General features: G+C 42.5%; 2 protein-coding genes across 2 annotated transcripts; both read left to right on the top strand.

Moving 5' to 3' along the window:
* Nucleotides 1–1130: 1130 nt before the first annotated feature.
* On the top strand, nucleotides 1131–1855 carry MYCFIDRAFT_178260 (uncharacterized protein; the record flags this gene model as incomplete). The annotated part of the gene is made up of 6 exons (XM_007932150.1): nucleotides 1131–1243; nucleotides 1285–1418; nucleotides 1458–1483; nucleotides 1519–1545; nucleotides 1569–1625; nucleotides 1664–1855. 6 exons carry the CDS (start codon nucleotides 1131–1133, stop codon nucleotides 1853–1855), a joined length of 549 nt encoding a protein of 182 aa, XP_007930341.1.
* A 3894-nt stretch (nucleotides 1856–5749) lies between these two features.
* On the top strand, nucleotides 5750–14145 carry MYCFIDRAFT_178259 (uncharacterized protein; the record flags this gene model as incomplete). The annotated part of the gene is made up of 4 exons (XM_007932149.1): nucleotides 5750–5811; nucleotides 5852–5872; nucleotides 5899–5968; nucleotides 14134–14145. 4 exons carry the CDS (start codon nucleotides 5750–5752, stop codon nucleotides 14143–14145), a joined length of 165 nt encoding a protein of 54 aa, XP_007930340.1.
* Between the last annotated feature and the right edge of the window lie 4188 nt (nucleotides 14146–18333).

Below are 18333 nucleotides of genomic sequence, written 5' to 3'. Positions count from 1 at the left end.
TATAGACTATAACTAACGATAATAGCAACGAGGTTAAGCACTCGGCCTATTCCTATAGCTGTCCTTACTATACCTATAGTAACTATACAAAATCGACCTACGGCTACCCTTATAAACACGACATTATACAGCTTCTTAAGATAGGCGGCCCTCGAGCTATGCTATTGCTATCTTACTTCTATTCTTACTAGCTTATTAACTTCCGCAAAACGGTCTATTTACGAGAGCTAGAGGTAATCTATAGCAACCGCAAACCTATAACTAGTAAGGCTACTTTGTATAGCACTAAGCGTATAGCAACGGCTCGAGAATTAGACAATTTAAACACTACTGCTATTACTAAGAAGTAGAAGACAATAACCGCTAGAATAGTTAACTTTAAGTTAGAACTAGGCGTATCTCTTATATAGCTTCGGACGACGGTTGCTAAGCACTATAAGTGCGTAAAGAGCTAATGCCGCACTTAATAATGCCCTTGCTAGAGGGCTAACTATACGTATAGCTCTGCCTACTATCTAAGCGGCTTTAAGTGCTATAATCTACGAGTCGAGTCTTTACTTCTAGCTGCTCCGGAGCTACCTTCTAAGCTAGATCTACTTCGCCGAGAGATTAAGGACCTACGAGTACGTAAGAACTAACGTCTATAGGCGGAAGAAGAGCGAGCGAGGCAATAAGCTAACTATAGCCGCTAGTAGGCGGCATTGTATAAACAATAATAACGATAGGCTGCTTAGCAATACTACTAGTACTAGCAATAACAATAGTCGCTTATATAGCTAATAGGGCGGCTACTTTATTACTAGATACTATAGTAATAGTACTATTAGTTTACTTAGTAGTAGTATTATATATAGCAGTAGGCTAGTTAGCAAATAAGGGACTAATATAAGCTAGTATATATAGCATTACGTAGTTACAAGGCTGCAGGTCGTAATCCGCTTAGACCTAAGTAGATAGCAACTAACAATACCTTGAATTTTGCTATACTACTAATTTGCTAACAAACTTTAGCTTTATAGCTGCTAGCAGCAGTATAGTAGTGGTTGCCCGGTCGTAGGGGCTGCAGCGACGCGATTATCCGCTTCTACACGCGATTTTGTATAGAATAGCCGATCTCGTAATCTCGGGTTATGCTGGGGCTCGGGCGGGTAGCTGGGGCTCGGTTTAGTATCGAGGGACAGGACAACCCACGTCTCCAGCCATACACGTTCCAGCTCCCATGTGCGATGCATCATGCCGCCAGGTGCGCTTCCCCAAGGTAGGAAGCTTTCCTGTCTGGCAAAGGGGTCTGAGCTCCGGGCCGAATAGCATGCGGCTCCCCAACTCTAATCACATCGCCTGTCGGTGTGCCTGGGAGCAGTCAGCAGTCAGCAGTGAGCACTACATACGACGAGATGCGACCATTATTGCCACGGGCAGTCGTATCGGAACAGGTTAGTCAAACAACGAGATGTGAGCAGGCCGCCTGCACTCGACGGACGACGTGCTTTCCGCTGCTCCACGGCAAATTGCGTGCAGCCTGGGCCGTGCACAGAACATGGCATGGTGCATGGATGCTGCGGAGAAAGCTCGTGGAGTCATCATGGTACAGCCGTACAGTACAGGAGATCATGGAGCAGCCATCCGTCTCGCAGATTCGGCCGCTCGATTGGATTGCTTCTAGACTCACCATGTATACGGCAGCGGCGCATATACGCTCGCTCGAGGCCGTCTGACTGCATGGCGTCCGCCCGGCGTCCAGGTGGCCAGGCCAGGCCAGGCTAGAATAGGTGGCGCGGTGCTCCAACTGCACGCGAAATGCACTCCACAATATTGCGGTATTCAGAAGTGCGCGCCATGCGCGGAGACCTCGTGACTTTCGCGTACCCTTAGTTTTTCCGTAGACCCACACTCTCTATATAAAATAGGAGGCAGTCTAGGGACGGAACGAAAGCCTTTCTTACTACTGCCTACTTAGGTCCTCTAGTAACAGTTAGGGTTAAGAAGGAGGCTAATATAGAAGCCGTCGCTATACTTAGAGCTTCTAAACGACTATAGAAGCTTTCCTCGAAGAAGAAGGAGGCCCTTCTCGCTTAGCAATCGACTAACCGAGCTACTAACAATACTAATAAGAGGCGCCGCCGAGAGCCGACTATTAAGCTAAGTAAAGGCTCTAATACTAACGACGAGTTACTAGTAGACACTTAGCAAATCTAGCAAACTAGTATCGACGACGAGGACTATATATCGGCCGAAGAAGAAGACGAAGCTATTAAACAAGAGCGAGAGGTCTTCGACTACGTATTATAGTAGACAATAGCTAATCTAGCTAACGTACGGTTACTACTATCGAGTAAGTGCTTTCCTTATAAGGTTAATAACAATAGCGACTCCTACTATAAGGAATTCTATACCTAGTACGCTAATTAGCTTACAACCGGCTCTAACGACGACGACTACAAGTTAGCTAGCTTAGAGATTGTCGCCTTAGCGAATAAAATTAAAACTAAGCACTATTTCCGCAGTACTAGTATATAGAAGGGCAATTTCTAACGTACGTACGATATACTAGCCTCTTAGCATTCTTAAGGAAGGAAGGGCCTAAGACTAGACTTTAAACTAACTATCGAGCGGCAGAAGACAACCGTAGAGCTAAGTAGACCCTCGTAGGCGTAGGGTCGTCGTAATAACCGTAGAACTAGCACTACTCGTAATACGGCAACTTAATAGCAATTAGACGCTTTGTACGCTAGCTAGGCCGAGGTTAAGGGTTAATCTAATGCCTTAGAAGCTAGAGCCGACGACAATAACTCTACCTTAATCGGCTCGTTAACTAACGCTCGCTATAAGTTGTTAAAGCGTTAGCCTTACAAGAACAGATACTGCCTTAACAAGGGTAGCTTGTATTAGTTTAGCGGTCCGGACAGAGCTAAAGACTACTACAAGATCTATCCTAACGTTACAAGCCGCTAGATTAAGGGTATTAAAGAAGGGCGCCTAACTATAGGTAATCTAGGCTTAGTATTAGCCTTAAAGATATAGAAGAACCGCGGTAGGCAACTTGCTAATCTATTTAAGACTCTACGGACTACTAGAATAGCCGCTATTAGCTCTTTAACCCCTATAGTAATCTATAATTACTATAGCTAACAGGCTCCGTAAAAGCGCTCTCGTATAGCTAGTCCGCTAGTAGCTTCTAGTCTACTAGCTAGACTGCAATCAAGTCCAATTCTAGCCTTAATCGCTTCCTATTAATCGTATATAGCGGACATAGAATTAATAGGCTTCTTTAGCTAGTTACGTGAAGAATTAAGTAGCAGCTAGACCGAGCGACACGCTAATATAGCTAATATTAAGCGTATATTCGCTAAAGAAGGCGACTTCTTACTTAAATAGCTAAGGAAGGTGAAATTGAGCCGTTAGGTTGCTACTAGACTTAAAGAAGGCTAATACGCTCGGTTTGTTGCTACAGTTAGTCGATACTTCGACAAGGAAGTCCGTAAGCAGCGGCTTAGTCGGATTAACGAGTCGTCTAACGGTCTATTCTTTAGTTAGCTGCAGAAGCGCTGTTTTAGTATAGAAGCGAGGTAGATTTTCGGGTATAGGTCGGCGGCTTAGAAGTTAATATTTAGCTTAACTAAAGTCGCTTCTTATTCTACTAATACTACGTATTTTTGTATAGTATAACTTAGAGGTGTATTAGATAGATATAGACTCGGCTCTCTATACTTATAGGAATAAAAAACAATGCGTTATAGTATTGCGCTAGTATCGAGTCGAAGTAGTTAAAATTAGCTTATAAGGTCCGGAGCCGCTAAGCTAAACCGCCGAGCGGAAGCCGAAATTTCGGCAGTCTCGGTATAGAGAATATACTAGAAGTCGTAAATTTCTAATATATTGCCGAGCCTATATCTTTACTATAAGTGCATATTTTTTTAAACGGATAACGGGAGGTTGTTTAGCGGTATTAATAGTAGTATTTCCTACCGAAGAGATAGTATAGATGTATTATAGTAGTATTGTAGTAGTAGCCTATCGGTCGATATAGATTCCGGCTTTCGAAGCTATACTCTCCGGATCGACACTCGATTCCGATACGAATACAGCGACCTACCGATAGCACTGCCTTAAATGAACTTAAGGTAATACTAGCGATATAAACGGCTTAGAACCTACCAAATTCTAGGCTCTTTAGTCGCAATAGCTACCGGTAGCGTATTAGAGGTATGCCTATTAGGTATTATTATAGGTTTAACTAATTCCTAGTAGATTGCCGACAGTTAAGAAGACGAGGACCTTATACGAGATGCGACTACTGTATTACCGTTAGCTATCAATTTAAGAAGCTTATCGCTATAGCTAGTATTGCTAGATCTATAGCATATAGAAGCGATAATAAAGGAGCATACTACTAATACTGCGCGTGCAATTATAGAGGAAATAAGACAGGAAATAGAAGAGTTAAAAGGCCGTATTACTAAGCTAGAGATAGTCGTTAGTATAAGCGAGTCGTTAGTATAAGCGAGTTTATATAATAAGTGTAATTAGTATCTCTAACCTGCCTTCTAAAACTATGCTTCTACGTACTATTCTATATTTAACTCGTTAATAGCATGCCTTATAAACTGTCCGAAGTCGACAAAGCAGTTAGCCTCGTAGATATTCTTCTTAACCTATGCCTTTAGTAACGAGAAGGACAATTTAATAGGATTGAAGTCCGGTAAGTATAGCGGTAGCATCTTTAGGTATATACCTGCTTGTCGATACGCCTCTTTTATACCGTCGGTACGATAGATTAACGCATTATCTATAACTAACACTATACCTGCTTCTATCTGCGGAAGAATAGTATGCTTTAGCTAGTACTCGAACATTAATCCGGTAATAGAGCCTTAGTAAATAAGCGTGCCTTAAAGGTATCTATTAACCCCGATTGTAGGTAGAATACTCTACCTCTTCGACCGTACGATACTACCCTCTTTATAGATTAGACGATTAATAGGACCGTATCTATACTTCCGCTACTTAGTACGCTTATTCGAAGCACTCTTATCGATAGTAACGACCTTATCCGGCGACACGCCTATTTACTATATTCTAAAGTTATCGCGTAGCTCGCTATTTTACTTATATGCGATACGAAAAGCCTTCTTCCTCGTCTACCTACGCTCCTTTAATATACGCGATATCGTCGGCTAGCTTACGACAACGCTAAACTCGTTATATAGATACTATATTACCTTATCTTAGTACGCTATCGGTCGATTAGTAAGGAACTCGAGGATGCGCTATAGTAAGAGGCGGATTAGTTATAGGTACCTTAAAGAGCCGGAAATATATATATCTTCGTAGATTAGTAGCAGCTTCCGTAGGCGCCCTAATTTTATAAGGTTACGTATATAGAACATACTAAATAACTTATAGTTATTATAGAGCTTGTCTATAGTGCGCCTAGCAATATTTATAAGGTCGCTAATGCTATTATTCGATAGGCGACCTTCGTCGAAGAGGCGCTTTATCTCGTTAAGCTAATCGTTAGGTAGGCGCGCTATTAATAATACCTTAAAAGGGTCTATACTATTAAAACAGCGACAATATAGAATTTAGCTATAGTAGTAGAGATCTAGACTGCCAAGAACGCCAAGTTGCTAACTAATTATAGTAGCAGCTAGCAGAAACCGAAACTCGGCCCTCCGACCCTATAGCGCGCACTTCTAAATACTACAATAGTTCTATTTGCCGCTACCCTTCCGACTTCGAGCCCTCGAGGATGCATCGCCGTGCCGTGCCCTCCTCTGCAAAGCCCGGGGCTCTAGAAAAGCGTGTAAGAAGGTGCACTGCTTCGCTAACTTCGGTCCGTAGATATAACGAGCTACGTGCGCGATGCGGTGGCGTGTTGCATTAGAGCGCACACGCGAGCTGTAATGAATTGCTGCTGTCTACTGTAATGAAGTCTAAAGATCAGATCGCGACAAGCTTTCCCTTCCCCGTTCTTAGCTCGTTAAGCTTGTCCCTATTATAGGTGTCTGTATTCTAGCAACGCGCTAATTCTCGGGTAGCGTATTCCGTAGAGATCCACAATTGAATAACGTTTTGTATACCCCGCTAAGACTATAAAATTCGTATATATTCGCGTTATAATTTTAGGAATTTTTAAATTACTACTACCTCGTTACCTCTATTATCGCTATAATAGAGAAACTACTAGTTATCGCTATACCTAAAGGTAATAGCGATGCGCTTAGCAATCTTAGCGTCCTTCGCGATAGGCTCTTCCTTATTAATAAGGATATACCGCTATCCTATACTAAATAGATTGTTGCTATTAAACTAATATCTAATATATATAGCTATACTCGTATAATAGTCCCTAAAAGAGACTATAATAGCAGTATCGTTTCTAGGTTCTATTATAAGTATATTAAGGCTAAGCGGATAGAAGCGGCGGAAGCAAAAAAGAAGAAGGTCGACGATATATCTAGTCGCTAGAAGCTAGAATATACGCTATTTAAGCCTTATAAAGTTAGCCTTATTATACTATAATACTACGATAGTAAGGCTACTAAACCGACGAGAGTAGTTGTTTAACGTACCGATTATCGCTATAAGTATACCTATAACCTATAGTATAGCGATACGCGGCGAACGAATATATACCTAAAAGAGATAAGTTAAAAGAAGTTAGATAGATCGCCTCGAGTAAGTCGTACGAGAGACTTCTTAAAGGACAACTATAGCGATATTAGCGGCAATTCTGTCTATTATTAAACGTTATATAACCTAGCGAGAAGCTTACTATATTATAACTAAGATAAGCGATATATTGTCCCTAGTAAGAGCGCTATTCTACGGCAAATTAAAGAGGTAGAAGAGCGTACGATTAAGCGTAGTTATTGCTATTAAACCTTCGTAATAGACACTTCAAAAGGGCTTAAGAATAGTATTATATATACTAGTAAGAAGGGCATTAAACTACTAAAGAGATATAGCGAGTTCTTATCTATAGACGCTACGTACGATACTAACAATACTAGCTTCTATCTTCTTAACCTCTTCGTACGAGATAAGAATAACAAACAACGCCCTATCGCTTATATACTTATTAAGAGCTAGTATACTATTGTTCTAGCGACTAGCTTCTAGCACTTATTATTATAGGCCGATTACAAGAAGCCTAGAGGTTAGTACCTAAAATAGGTAATTGTTAATAACTCGGTATAAAGGGCTACGCTCTAGATAGAAAGCGCTAGCCTTAGGCATTCGGCCTACGCGACTCTAACCTACTACTTAGCGCTTAGCGTACTATATAAAACTATTCGGATTTACGTAGATAGACTTAGCTCTTTATCGAACCTATTAAGTCTTATATCTAGTATCTACGTACGCGTTGCTTACCCGTAATATTAGGTTCGATCTTTAATATAGTAAAGGACGGAAACTAAAACCACTACTACTACCTATAGTAATAGTATAGGCTACCGAGGGTAACATAACCTATAGCAATATAGGCAGCTATGTTTAGTATAATAGGATAACAAGACGGTTACTTAGGCTAATAACTAGAGCCCTGCAATATAGGCATTGTAGAAGTGTAACATAAACAATATGCTATACGAGGTTAGTAATCTGTCTACTCTATAGAAGGAGGCCTCTTATATAGGCTTAAAACTAGCCTATAGGTATAGGGCCGGTTACTAGCTAATATCCCTCCCTTTCTTCGTGTCTAACTAGACACGTTTTACATTATGCGCGCTTAAAACAAACATATATACATCCTTAGCGCTCTTAGCTAAGGCTATTCTTAGAACTCTGTAATAACACCCCCGGGGTAGTATTAATCCTAGACGCTATAATTATGCAAAAACAACTTCCTAGGCAACACTATACAGACTTACTATTGCTTTAACGCGCCGTAATCCTTACTAGCAATAACCTTATCTGCTAGTCGGCTCTCGAAATCTCCTCCGTATACGTTAAAGCTATTAGTACCGAAGTACTGTCCCTCGTAGAAAGCTTAATTAACGAGGAGGTTAGTAGCCTTTTCCGTCGCAGCTTTCTCCTAATCGTATAGATATTCCTTAAGTCCCTCGTTATTAAGCTAGAGGATCTATTTAACTTCGTTCTAAATAACGTAACTTAACTAAGGAATCCTACTAACTAGGGCGTCGGAGATACAACCGAGGCCTTCGACTAAGATAGCCGTAGGGAAAGCGAATAGTACGAAGGAGTTAGAGGCTAGGAGGGCGGTTAGATTGCGGTGCGCTTTAGCAACCTAAGAGACTGTTAAGTTCTCGTAGCCCTTAACCTTAGTACCGTTAATAACGCGAGAGTAGCCTAGGTTAATTAATATACGGTTGCTTTTAGTCTTTAGATTACTATATAGCAGGTATAGCATCTAAATAGAGACCTCGCACTCTTTTAGAGGGTTAAGGATCTACTCCGCTTTACGCCCTTTACTATTAGGCTAACTATCGAACATATAGTCGAGGTCGTCGTCGGTAAGGTACTTATTAGTAAGCTTGCCGATCTTGCTTAGCGGGACTAGGCTACGAGCCTTAAGCTTCTCAACCTAGTTCGTAAAGACCTCGGGCTAATATATGCCTTCGATAATAGTAGAGTAGCTAGTCTTATCCTTAGACATAAGACAGACCTTAATACGTAGGTAACTAGCACTCTCGCTAGCTGCGAGCTTAACTATATCTTATCCGAGACGAGTAGACTCCTTAGAAGGACAGTTCTCGTAAGTACCGCTAACCTTAAAGAACTTAGTAGGCTTAGGGACAGAGATAAGCTCGTATACGTAATTAGGTCGAAGGGCGATAGCTAGGAGCTATAGGGCAGGATACTAGCGGACGATTTAGTTGCTTATACTATAAGTTTAAAGGGCATTGCGGCCTTCTTGCTTAGACTTAGGCATATTACGCATATACTAAAGGTATATCTTAAACTCTTCCTATATTAGGTCGATAAGGAAAGGAAGATATGCTCTACGAGGCTCTTATAACTAACTAAAGACTTAAGGGAAGACAGTATTACTAGTCTAGCGAAAGCGATCGAAGGAGGTACCTTAGCTAAGAATACCGGTAACGAACTTGCTCTAGCGATCCGTTAGCGTAAGGGCGCGAGTAATAGTACTAGTAGGGTTAAACGCGTAGAGTCCTAGAGATGTCGGGGCGGCAATAGGGCGTCTAGGAAACTAGTTAGTATAGGCCTAATTAGCCTTAAGGGTAGCGAAGGCGTCTTAATTAGGAACCTCGCGACTAATCTTTAATAGGCGACCGACGAGGACACTCGCCTTAGCACTAGCATAGAGACTATAGACCTTAGCGGCCTTCTTAATATAGTTAGCATATATCGAGAACGGCTCTTCTCCTAGCTTACTAAGGTCGTCGAGCTATTAATAGATAGAGAGGGCGGTAGAAGCTTCGCCTATTACGGCTTTAGGAACTATATCGATCTTAGTAATAAGGTACGTAATAGAGTCGCCCTTATAAGAACTATAGATGTTCTTAGTTAATAGGATTAGCGAGAGCCCTCTATCTCTACGCTCGCTAAAGGAGCCTTCGGAGGAGACATCTTCTAGTAGTATATCTAGCATATTAACATCCGAGTTACTATAGTTAGTACTATAGTTAGTACTAGAAGGGGCGCTATACTTCTTAGTAGCCTTGCGGAGGGCCTAGCGAGCATGCAATGCCTTCTTACGCGCTGCTTCGGCCTTAGCGCGCTCGTCCTTAACTTCCTAAGGGACCTTACGGTTACGGGTCGAGCGACGGTCTTAAGCCTACATCTCCGTAGCGAGCGCGAGACTAGTAGCCGTATCGGCCTCTATTTCTAGGCGAAGAGCCTTGCGTTTAAGGACATTAACGATAGGAGCCTCTTAACCTTTAACAATAAAACCTGTACTATTAATACGATAGCCCTTCTCTTTTAGTAGATCCTTAGTTGTCTATACGTTAAGATCGACCTAGACAATCGCATCGTAGTGCTTCTTCTAGTAGGCTATCGTAAAGTCGTTAAGCGTAAAGGACAAGTTAAGTAACTGCTTACCTACCTTCTTACTCGCGATAGATATACGATAGATTATAGTACGGGAAAGATGCTCGGCGCCTTAACGACGGACCTTATACTTATTAACGAACGAAGAGACCTACTTAGTACGCTCTTATCTACCGTAGGCGAAGTTAACAAGGCTCTTAGGAAGACTGCTTAGTCCTCCTTAATGTTCGAAGGCCTAGTCGAGGGTCTTAAAGCGCAAACGAATCTAGGTGCTAGTAGTCTCGAGGCTATAGACGATAGGAAAGGCTTGTTTAATATCTATATCGTTAAGAACCTCGCGCTTAAAGATACGCTTACCGATAGACTAACGTAAGTTGTTTATGCCGTACGTAACTAAGATAGCAGCCTTCTTAATATTCCTATTAATAACGCGTAGTAGGGTGCGAGCGTTCTAGATCTTCTCTTAAGGGTCTTTAAGGGCGGTAACGATCTAGAAGCAGTGCTCGAGGCTAGTTGTAGTAGCTAAGGCGCTATCGGATAGGGCTTCGATCGGGACTAGTACGCCTAGGTTTAGGGCTAGTAGGTTGCTACTACTACTAGCGCCTAGCGGATTTAGGGCGCCGGAAGATATCTTAGTCGACCGGAGCGGAAAGGAGTTAGTAACGAGCTTGCAAAAACGTTCGTAGCTTATTAATAATAATTAAAGGGTTTAGATAGAAGAGGGGGGGGGGTAGGCGGTAGTAAGTTAGTTAGTACTCGAGTAGAAGAAAGAGCTTAGAAGGCTCGCCTTAAATAGGGTACGAAGGTAGCGTAGTCCGTATATTCCGGTAAAGCAAACGGATAACGATTATATATAGACTCTAAAAAGTAAAGCTATATACGAGACTCCTTTGTTAGTAGGGCAGCTAAAGTTTAACAATCGATCTAGCTAATTGCTAGTAGCGACTACGCGCCTTTATTAACCTCTAGCTTTCGTAGATTCCCGCGTACTCGAAATGTAACTAGTTAGTTCGAGTACCTAGTAGTAATCTATAGTAGTAAGGCTAGCAAGACTAATAACACCCCCGGGGTAGTATTAGCTTTTCTCTAGAGATGCTCGGCAACTAAGAGCAAATCGCCTAGGCCTAGCGTAGCTTATATTAGCCTATAGCACTATCGTTATAGATGCAGCATTACCTTTTATAGTAGCAGGCATATAAACGTAGCCCGTGCGTTCTTCTTTCTTCTAGACACTAAGCTTAGCGGCCTAAGGTCCCTATTCTTAGAGGCTATAGGCCTAGGTTGCTACGTCTATCTAAGAGCTAGGAAGGGAGAGGGATCCTCCCTTTCTTAGTGTCCTACGTAACTAATACTAATTAGGGTAGGAACGATCTTCTTTAGCGGAGTATCTTATTATCGTTGCTACCTAAGGGCGGTTGCTAGAGACTAGGAAACTAGAGGGAAGTAGTCCTAGAAGGGCGGGAGGTTAGGTTCGGCTAGCTTCCGAATGCTACCCCCGGGGTATTATTCGGAAGTTATGCCTCGTACAGTTCTTTTCTAAGGAAATACAAAAAGAGTAAAGCTATAGCAATATTAATCGAAGGCAAAAGACAAAAGAGCAAAACAATAGACAAGGTAAAAGCAAAGGAGGGCAATAACTAAGAGCATCAATATCCGTAGGAACTAGGAATAGGCAGTAAGGACTAAAGCTAAAGGGCAGCGCTATATTAATAGCGCGGAGAATAGTTAATAGAGGCAAGGAAAGCAACGTAGCAGAGGCAGGAAAGGATATGCGATTATTTAGTCTCGGGGTCGTCTAGCTATAATTCTAGGCGGTCTTTATCGCTAGACTAGTTAGGTTCCTCGGAGTTAGAGTTAGATAGCTAGAAGTCTAGTTTACTATTAGAATCGGAATTAATATCGGAAACGCTCTATATATAGTTAATCCGTATATAACCCTCCCTTTGTTCTTAAGTTATTCCTAATAGCTTACTAAGACGAATCTAGGGATAGGTATAGTTCTTAAGTAGAACAGGATCTAGAATAGCGGTAGGATCCTCCTCCCGATAGGCATCTAAGGACGGCAGAGGGTCTATAGAGGCACTAACTTCCTCCTCGGTTAGCGGAGGGCGGGTAGGTTCGCGTAACTTAACGATCTTCTTTAGATTAGCCCGAGGGTGAGAGTGCTTTAAGGTAGCACTATCTAGCTCCTAAAGAAGGTATACGGAACCCGAGTAAAGGACCTCCTTTACTCTATAAGGACCCTTCTACTTAAAGGCTAGCTTATAGGAGTAACTATACTCTAGTTCGGACCGGTATAGAAGGACTAGATCCCTAACCTTTAGAGGTTCCTAGTTAATAGCATTATAGTTATTAAAATACTACTTAGCTTCCTCCCGAAGGCGACGCTATCGAGCAAGACCCTCCTAAGAAGTCGTAGTTATATCCTTAAGAGCCTTAGCCCGTAGGGTAAGAAGATCTGCCCTAGTACAAACAGACCCCTAATCGTAAACGCCGTGCGTACGATAGGACAATTTAATAGGAAGAACGGCGTCCCTCCTAATTATAAGTTCCGCTAGTATAAGTCTAGTCGTATCGATAATAGTAGTTCGGTCCGCCTAGAGAAGGGCTAGACAACGGAGATGCCTGAAAGTTATTAATCTATCGCTACTATTAGTTATCTTAGATAGGGCATTAATTAACAACCGATAGCTGCGCTTAATAATAGCATTCGACTAGGGATAGTACGGGGAGATGCGAACGTTCTTCGCCCCGTACGAAACAAGTAGCGCTTAAACCTCCTTAGCTATATTGTTCGTAGCGTTGTCTAAGATAACCTCGTAAGGTGTTCCCTAGCGGCAAAACAGATCCTTAAATAGGAAGGTAGCTATATTACGGGCATTAATAGCACCGCAACCCTTATAGAAATAATAGGCCTTCGGCTATCGAGAAAGACTCTCTCGAATAATATATAGGCTATTATTGCGGCTAAGATAGACCCTATCGCTATACTACCGCTCCCTAACTAACTAGGCAGTAGGGATACGTAGCTCTCCTAGACGCCGGTAGCTATTCCTAAAGTTGCACTTAGGACAGCTCTTACAGTAGCGGGAGATATTAGCTTATACGCCGTCCTACTAGTAGCGTCGACGAAAGACATCGAAGGTGCCCTCCGCCGCCCGGTAGCCGAGCTTATCGTAAACGGAGCGAAGGATTTCTTATCGGGCTACTAGATCGTTAATAATACGCTAGAGAGGTATATTAACTATCGCTTGTCGCTAAAGGATTCGATCTTTAACTAGGAATCGTCGAGAATAGCGAATAACCCGACGGTATTAACTCTTTAACAGACTAGGAGCTCTCTTCGTATAGGTAAGGAAGTAGGCGATATTATAGGAGTCGTCGGAGTAGACCCTATTAAGGATATTATCCCTACCTAGTTCGCCTACCTTAGTATCGTCCTAGTCCTCGCCGTTAGTAGCAGAGTCTTCGTTAGGCTAGTTACTAGGTTAGTCGTTAGTAGTAGACCTAGTAATTACCGGTATAGCGTTAATATAGAAGGTAGTAAAGAAGGTGCGGTTAATAACCGCGTCGACATCCTCTTCTTCTATTATCTCGGCGATGTCTTCTTCTATAGCAGGCCTTCTAGAAAGGCTATCCGGTCTAGTGTGCTTCTTGCTAGGAACATAGAAGACGTCGAAATTAAATAAATAGATCTAGGCAACCTACCGAGCTATCGTAGAGTTAGGTAGGTCGGAGGCTATACGGTTAAGTTAATAGACTAGCGTCTAAGCGTCGACTTCTAGGCGAAAGAATACTCTAAAGAGCTAAGGTCGGAACTTCTTAAGAGCCTTATAGACACTAAGGCACTCTCGCTTGCTAGTATCGTATCGGGCCTTAATAGGTTTCTATAGACCGGACTCGTACCGGATAGGGTAACGTAAGGAGGGCTCCTTACGATTATACTATATTAGTATCTCGCCGTAGCCTTCCCCGCTCGAGTCGACAGTAACAATTAGCAGACCTACGCCTTCCGAGTAGTTAATAGAGGTAAGCGTAGGCGCGCTAACAAGTGCCTTAGTAACCTTGTCCTTAGCGGCTTAGTAAACGGAGGTCTATTTAAACTCTGTATCCTTCTTAAGTAAGGCGTATAGAGGCTTGCATACTAACGCAAAGTTTTCGACCTAGATACGGAAGTAGGAGACTACTCTAAGCCAGATCCGGACATCTTTCTAATAGGTAGGGTCGGGCTAGGACACAATCTTTAGGACCCGTATATTGTTAGGATAGCGGCCGTTCTTATTAGTTACAAACCCGACAATGTTTATTCGCTTATATAGGAGCTAGAGCTTCTCCCTATACACCGTTAGGTTAGCTCGCTCTAGGTCGTAGAGGACACTATCGAGGTTCTAAATATGTTCGAGAAAGAACCTACGGATACTAGGCTCTACTTCTTTATTGTCGTACCTAGTTTTAGGGCCCTTAATGCCGATATCGTTAAGGAAAGGCATCGCTATATAGGAGATATAGGCCGCGAGGACTTAGTTTATAATACGAACGAACTAGGCTACGGAGTTAGTTGCCCCTTATAGAAGGGTAGTTTGTCTATATAGCCTAAGAGATGTCTCGAAACTAGTAAGGTCGCGGCTATTAGGATAGAGAGGGATCTAGTCGTAGCCCGAGAAAACATTAACTAGTAAGGCTACAATATAGTTAGCAAAAGCTTCCGAGAACCTATTAGTCTCCGGAGGGAGGTTAGTATCTCTAATCGTAACTGCGTTAAACTTTTATATAGCGTTAATTAGACGGTACTTCTTTAGTTCCCTAGGAGCTGTCTTCTTCTAAACTAGGAAGTATAGGTTGCGATACGAGGCATAGGAAGGCTCTAAGGTGCTAGCCTTTATACGCTGCCGTATTATGTCCTTAACTATACCTCTTAGGCTTAGGTTTAGCTTAAACCCTAGGTAAGCCTAAGGCTTATACTCGATCGTTCGGATCCTCTATAGAGGGGCAACCTCCGGGTTAATCCTACCTAGATACATAAAGTTATATACTAATACGGCTTCGCGGTTGTATAGAAGCTCGTATAGTAAATCTAGTTTAAGATCCGAAAGCTCGATGCTAGGTTTAATATTCGCTAGTCTCTCCGGCGTTAGCCTCGATCCCCTAGGAATAGCGGAGAACTTTTTAGTAATATACCTCTAGTCGTATAGACTATCCCTAGGTATTAATATCGCTTCGCGGTTAAGGCACTTTTGTCGCTAGTTAGGATTTCCGCTAGGATTAGACCTATCGGTTATATATACGCTACCTTTTACGGGCTTAATCTTATTAGCTACTCTCTTATATAGGGTATATATACTAACCGCTCGTAATACCCGAGCCCTCTCTCTTTAACGTTAGGCCCGGAGATTAGCGTAATAGAACAGCGCGTAAACTTTATTAGAAGTCTCCTTAAGTCGGTAGGTATATAGCTAGTAATCCTAATTTATAATTCCGGCGAAAACGTTAGATTCCTAATAACACCCCCGGGGTAGCATTAGCTCGGCGCTCTAATTAGTTAGTTCGGATTCGGGCTCGGGTAGATCCGCTTCCGGCGGCGATGCCTACGATAGTATTATTACCGAGATTCGTATACTAGGTAGTCGTTATACTATTATACTCGCTATCGCTTCGAGCATTCGTCTTCTTAGTATAGAGCCTAGAAACTAGCCTTATCGTACGGAGCGGCGCACCTCTAGATATAACCTATTTAAGCTATACTAACTTATAGCGCAGATTACCGGTCTTACAACCGCGCTATAGCGTTTCCCGAAGAGCGTTTAGAAGTAGCAAGGATATCCTCGTAGGATTTGTAGCTAGTGTTTCCGATATAACTAGTAAACACGACTCGGTTGCCCTTCTAGTTAGCGATAGTTCCTTTCTAGGAGCTATCGTCGCAGTTGCGCTAGATATCCCGGGTTATACGAGACTATAGACGACCTAGAATAATTAGCGTATTCGGGTTAGCGGCAATCTAGAAGGTAAAGAAAAAGTATATGCCGAAAGCGTTTACTATAACATTATAGTAGGCACCTACTAGCGCAACCTCCCTATTTACTCCCTATATACTAAGGGAAATATCTCTGTTTATTAGCAGTCGGAGCTGTTTAGCCTAGCGCTTACTTATAATAAGTAACTCTAAACTATTATTAAGCATTGCTAGCAACTGCTAACTATAGCTTCTAATAGTAACTTAAATATAGATAGCGGGAACGACAGTAAAGGAACGGGTAACTACGGAAAGGTCTATATTATTAGGGATAGAGTAAAGTTCCTTAGGTCGAGGTAGTCCTACTCGACCGATTTGTTAGCTAGTAAATCGGACAGCCTTAATAGAAACTAAAACCGAAGCAGAGTCGGCATTATTATTATCCCCTCGGCCTATCTTCTTAATCCCCTCTTCGTTAGTATTATCGATAGTCTCCTAGCTCTCGTAGGTCACTAATTCGCCTTCTACTAACTCCTAGGCCCCTAAAAATTTAGGAAGGAACTATAGGGAAGAGACGTCGATATAGTCCTCTCGCCCCTGTTTGCGTTAGAGGGCTGCAAGGTCTTTTATAAAGGTAGCATCGTTAGGAATCCGGCTCTAGAACAGGTTAGTAGGCAAACTGTATACTAGAAGCTCTCCTATAGACACGTTAGACTTAAGGTCTAGGAACTATAAAGCCTAGAAGAGAGCATTTGCCTTCGTATCGTAAGAGTTAGTAGGCCCGGCGCTATACTTCTTTATATACCTATTAAAGCGAAAGCTCTTTAGGTCGGCTAACTTTCGCTTATAGGCCGGCGGGTTAGCTAGGCCTAGGGTACTACTAAGGTCGGTAGCAGCATCCTCTATATCGATATCTAGAGTTTCTAGTACCTCCGGAGTAGCTATACTAGCTCGGGTTATACGGTCTTTAGCTGTCTAGAGTGTTTTAGTCTTAGCGACTAATTCTCGCTGTTTCTTAGCCTTATTAGCTGCCTACTTCTTAAGTATCCTAGTAGGGGCTGCCGCACTAGGGCGGGTAGGGTTCTACGGGCTCTTGCCCTTGCCCTAGGACTAGGTTTAGGACCTTATAGCAGCGTAGACATCTATACTGTTCTTAGTAACCGCGTAAACATTAGTAACTGCGTCCGGGTCCTAAGACACAAAGTTGACTTTAATAGGCTTAGTAGTACTATTACTGCTCCGCTCCTTAACCTGTTTTGCCCTAACCTTCTAAGTTTCTCGTTTAGTAATAGCGGCGAGGGTACTATTCCTAGTGTCCTTAAACTCGATCTTGCTACTATACTTCTTCTCTAGAAGACTCCTAAGTTAAGGCAGCTTCGGAGCTCTACGATCCTACTTAAAGTTAATCTTATCGCCGGTATCGGTATAGTAGAACCGACTATTTACTTATATAACGAGCTTCCTCTTAAGAAGCTCCTTCTAGATAGGGCAGTCTAATTAAACATATTTGAAACCGCCGCATATCTAGCACTTGCTATCTAAGTTAGAATAGATCTTCCGTATAGCGTAGACGTTAACTAAAGGGGCCTTAGGGTAGTTAGGATCGGAGACCTAGTAGACTAGTAGTATATCCTTTAGTATACTAGCGTTAAGGACCTCCCTAACTCGCTATAGTGCTTTCGCATTAAGGTTGAGCTAGGCTAGGGATTTAGCTAAGTCCGCAACGTCCTAAGAATGCTTAGTAATAGTAGGAGTTACGGTACTAGGACTACTTTACGATTTAGGAAGAAACTTAGGCCCTCTAGTTCCCGAGGCATCGTTCCTTACCTAGGCTAGGTTATTCCGGTCCTCGCCGTAAATAAACTTCTTTGCGTTAGCGGAGCTGTTAATGTCGTCCTTAACAGCCTCTAGGACCTCTTTATACTTCCTAAAGGTCTCGGAATTGGCTTCGCTAAGCTTATAGCGACGGAAGACACGCTTAGCCGTAGACTACGGCAACCCTTTAAGGAGCAGCCTCGTTCTCTAAGAATTCTCGAGGTCCTACTAGTCGATACCGTCCGCTAACTTAACAAACTCGCGGACGTACTCCTTTAGGTCGTTATCTTCGGTGCGCCTCTCTATATAGAGGTTCTTAAGCTACGTACGACTGCCTTTAATGCGACGGCTATCGCGATCCCGATACTCCCTTATAAAGGCCTGCTTAAAGACCTCCTAGTCGGTATTAGACTTGTCGTCCTTTTCTAGGTAGCTAACTAGGGTTCTAAGGGTTCGGTAAAGCTTAGTAATAGTAGTCCTCGTAAAGGACCGGACCTTGTACTAGTCCGACTCCTCTTCGAGTCCGTACTCGGCTAAGTTGTCCTTAAAGCGTTCTACGTGCGCCGTAGCGTTCTACCCTTTAAATAGAG

Source organism: Pseudocercospora fijiensis, assembly GCF_000340215.1.
Source record: "Pseudocercospora fijiensis CIRAD86 unplaced genomic scaffold MYCFIscaffold_8, whole genome shotgun sequence".
Classification (NCBI taxonomy): Eukaryota; Fungi; Ascomycota; class Dothideomycetes; order Mycosphaerellales; family Mycosphaerellaceae; genus Pseudocercospora; species Pseudocercospora fijiensis.
Note: the sequence above shows the minus strand (reverse complement) of the source record. Positions and strands in the feature narration are given on the sequence as shown.